Source organism: Penaeus chinensis, chromosome 35 (assembly GCF_019202785.1).
Source record: "Penaeus chinensis breed Huanghai No. 1 chromosome 35, ASM1920278v2, whole genome shotgun sequence".
In the NCBI taxonomy this organism is placed as follows: domain Eukaryota; kingdom Metazoa; phylum Arthropoda; class Malacostraca; order Decapoda; family Penaeidae; genus Penaeus; species Penaeus chinensis.
Genome location: NC_061853.1, coordinates 33202501 through 33205000, shown reverse-complemented (window position 1 = coordinate 33205000; position 2500 = coordinate 33202501). Strand labels below are relative to the sequence as shown.

Below are 2500 nucleotides of genomic sequence, written 5' to 3'. Positions count from 1 at the left end.
TTCGGTTTATATGCTGTGCTGTCTAAGTAACTATTTGTTTGCCTTCGGTGATATCAGTCTAATCATCATCGTTCTATATCACCCAATCTTGTACTGACACCGTGCTCCTAAATCATCGTTACTTATCATCGCTATTGACTTTCTTATAAGACATACCGATCTCACAGCCACGGTACAGTTGCTGATGTACGCCCCCGGGGGCCTGCTTGGCGGGGTGCTATGTGAGAGGCTGGGTCCCAGGAAGCTCCTGCTCCTGCTGGCCCCTCTAATGTGGGCCTCGTTCGCGCTTATGAGCCTGGCATCGTGCGAGGTGGTACTCCGGACGGGCCTGCCGGAGGTCTTCCTGCTGTGCTGCCGGGCCGTCCAGGTTTGTCTCGTCTTGCTTCTTTTAGGCCTTTTTCGCTGCAGTTTAGCACTTGGTAAAGGGTGTGTGTGTGTGTGTGTGTGTGTGTGCATATATACATCTCTATCTATCTGTCTATTTAATTATCTATTTATATGTATATATAATACATACATACATATATATATATATATATATATATATATATATATATACATATACACACAAATACATATATGTGCATATAAACTCCAAATTATTTACATACACACATAATGACAATAACAGTCACAGACTTTATATCTTACTCCTTCCAGGGACTCGTGGGAGCCGTGATAAATCCAGTCGCCTTTATATACACATATGAAGTCACCGGAAGCCGACTTCGCGGTACCTTGACAGGCCTGCTTGACGCTTGGTCGTCGCTGGGAATGCTCCTGTGCTATGGCTCCGGTTGCGTCCTTTCCTGGGAGGCGGTGGCGCTGCTCGTCCCGTCCATCACTGCAATCCCCGCTTTCTGCGGCCTCCTGTTAACGCCGGAGTCCCCGATGTGGCTGGGGAGAAAGGGTAAGGAGGAGGCGGCTCGGGAGGCGCTGACGAAGCTCAGGAGCGCCTCAGAACTCCCGGAGGAACTGGAGGCCGTGAATAACAAACCTGTCGCTGAAACGTCTTTTAAGAATTCATTCCGGGAAGTTATTCAGAAGCCGAACCTTTTGGCCATGTTTGCAGCGGCGTTGGTGATCTTCACGAAGGAAATAAATGGCAACGCAATCGTCGCCATTTACATCGTCCATATTTTCCAGTTCGCGGGAGTGGGTTTGGATCCCAACTTAAGTTCGGTGATAGTCGGATCGGTTCGCCTTGCGTGCAATTGCGTCGCCGTTGTCCTGATGCACAGCCTTCGACGCAAACCGATGCTTTCCATCGGTATCATCCTGACATCCCTATCGGGAGCGTCCATGGCTGCTTTCTTTTACCTTCAGAACTCCGACTACGATGTCTCCTCGCTCGGATGGCTTCCTATAACTGCTCTCTCTGCGTTTACAATAGGATACGCTGTCTCTGTAGGACCTCTCTGTTGGCTTTTATCTGTGGAAGTCCTCCCAGGCTCCGTGAGATCCATAGGCTGCGGCACCACCAATGCTTTCCAGGCCATATCCAGCTTCCTGATTTCCATGAGTTTCCCGAATTTCAAATCAGCCATTGGTATACACGGGGTTTTCTGGAGCTACGCGGGAAGCGCCCTCTTGTGCATGATCCTGGTTGTCATCTTCATTCCCGAGACGCAAGGGAAAACGATAAAAGAGATCGAAAATTACTGGGGAAATCTGGGTAAAAAGGAAAAGAAAGAACCTCAGGTCTGAGTGAATTAAGAGATATGATTTATGAAATAAGTTTATAAAACACATTTTTCTCTTATGTGCAGCTTAATTTATCTTCGTATGCACTAGTTTTTATTCTGATATGTATTTTTTTTGCGTTTTTATATTCCTTCTATTATTTCAGTATTATTTTCTTATCAAGATATCTTAACTTCAGGGTAACTATAGATGTATCATGAATTGTATTTATGTTTTATATATTTTGTAATATTTACTTTTCTAATAAAATGTTCCCTCCATGTACGGTATCTTTTTATCATTCACTTTATAACTTCACAAAGCTCCAGCTTCAAAAAAAGATAGTTCTTCTTTCACTGACATTTATTCATGCTTTGTAGCAGAAGAGAAATCACACAGGAATACTACAAATGAAATGATAAAGGATGGGATACTGATAGAAACAGAGAGATAAAAGAATTTATGCAAACACATAACTCACATATTTCGAGTAGCTTGAAAATAATCCTTTTACGCTGTTCACCCAAAATTTCCCTTTTGTTCAGCAAAGGACAAAGCAGCCTGAGACATTCCTTGTCCCGCCATAAGAAGAAAGCACCGTTAGATCACATATGTAAGTCTCAGTTTAGATGTTTTCAGTAAAGGCATCTTAAGTCTAAATGATCTTCAAGATATGTAAACTCTAGTTGTATGGCCGTTTCACTTCTCTGTGCATTATAAATTCGTAATGTCATCGAGCAATGTAACGTTATTGAGATATGCAATAAATATTTGTATCGTTTGCTTTTTATTGCTCTTGATGTTAGCTAGCCTTCAA

General features: G+C 43.1%; 1 protein-coding gene across 1 annotated transcript in view; it reads left to right on the top strand.

The window, feature by feature from the left end:
* Positions 1 to 1957, top strand: part of LOC125044467 (facilitated trehalose transporter Tret1-like) — a 4995-nt gene extending 3038 nt beyond the window's left edge. Inside the window, exons 3-4 of the mRNA XM_047641156.1 lie at positions 168 to 367; positions 661 to 1957. Of these exons, the coding sequence (XP_047497112.1) occupies positions 168 to 367; positions 661 to 1707 (1247 nt within the window). The 3' untranslated portion in view covers positions 1708 to 1957. The remainder of the gene's footprint in view (positions 1 to 167; positions 368 to 660) is intronic.
* The last annotated feature ends 543 nt before the right edge of the window (positions 1958 to 2500 follow it).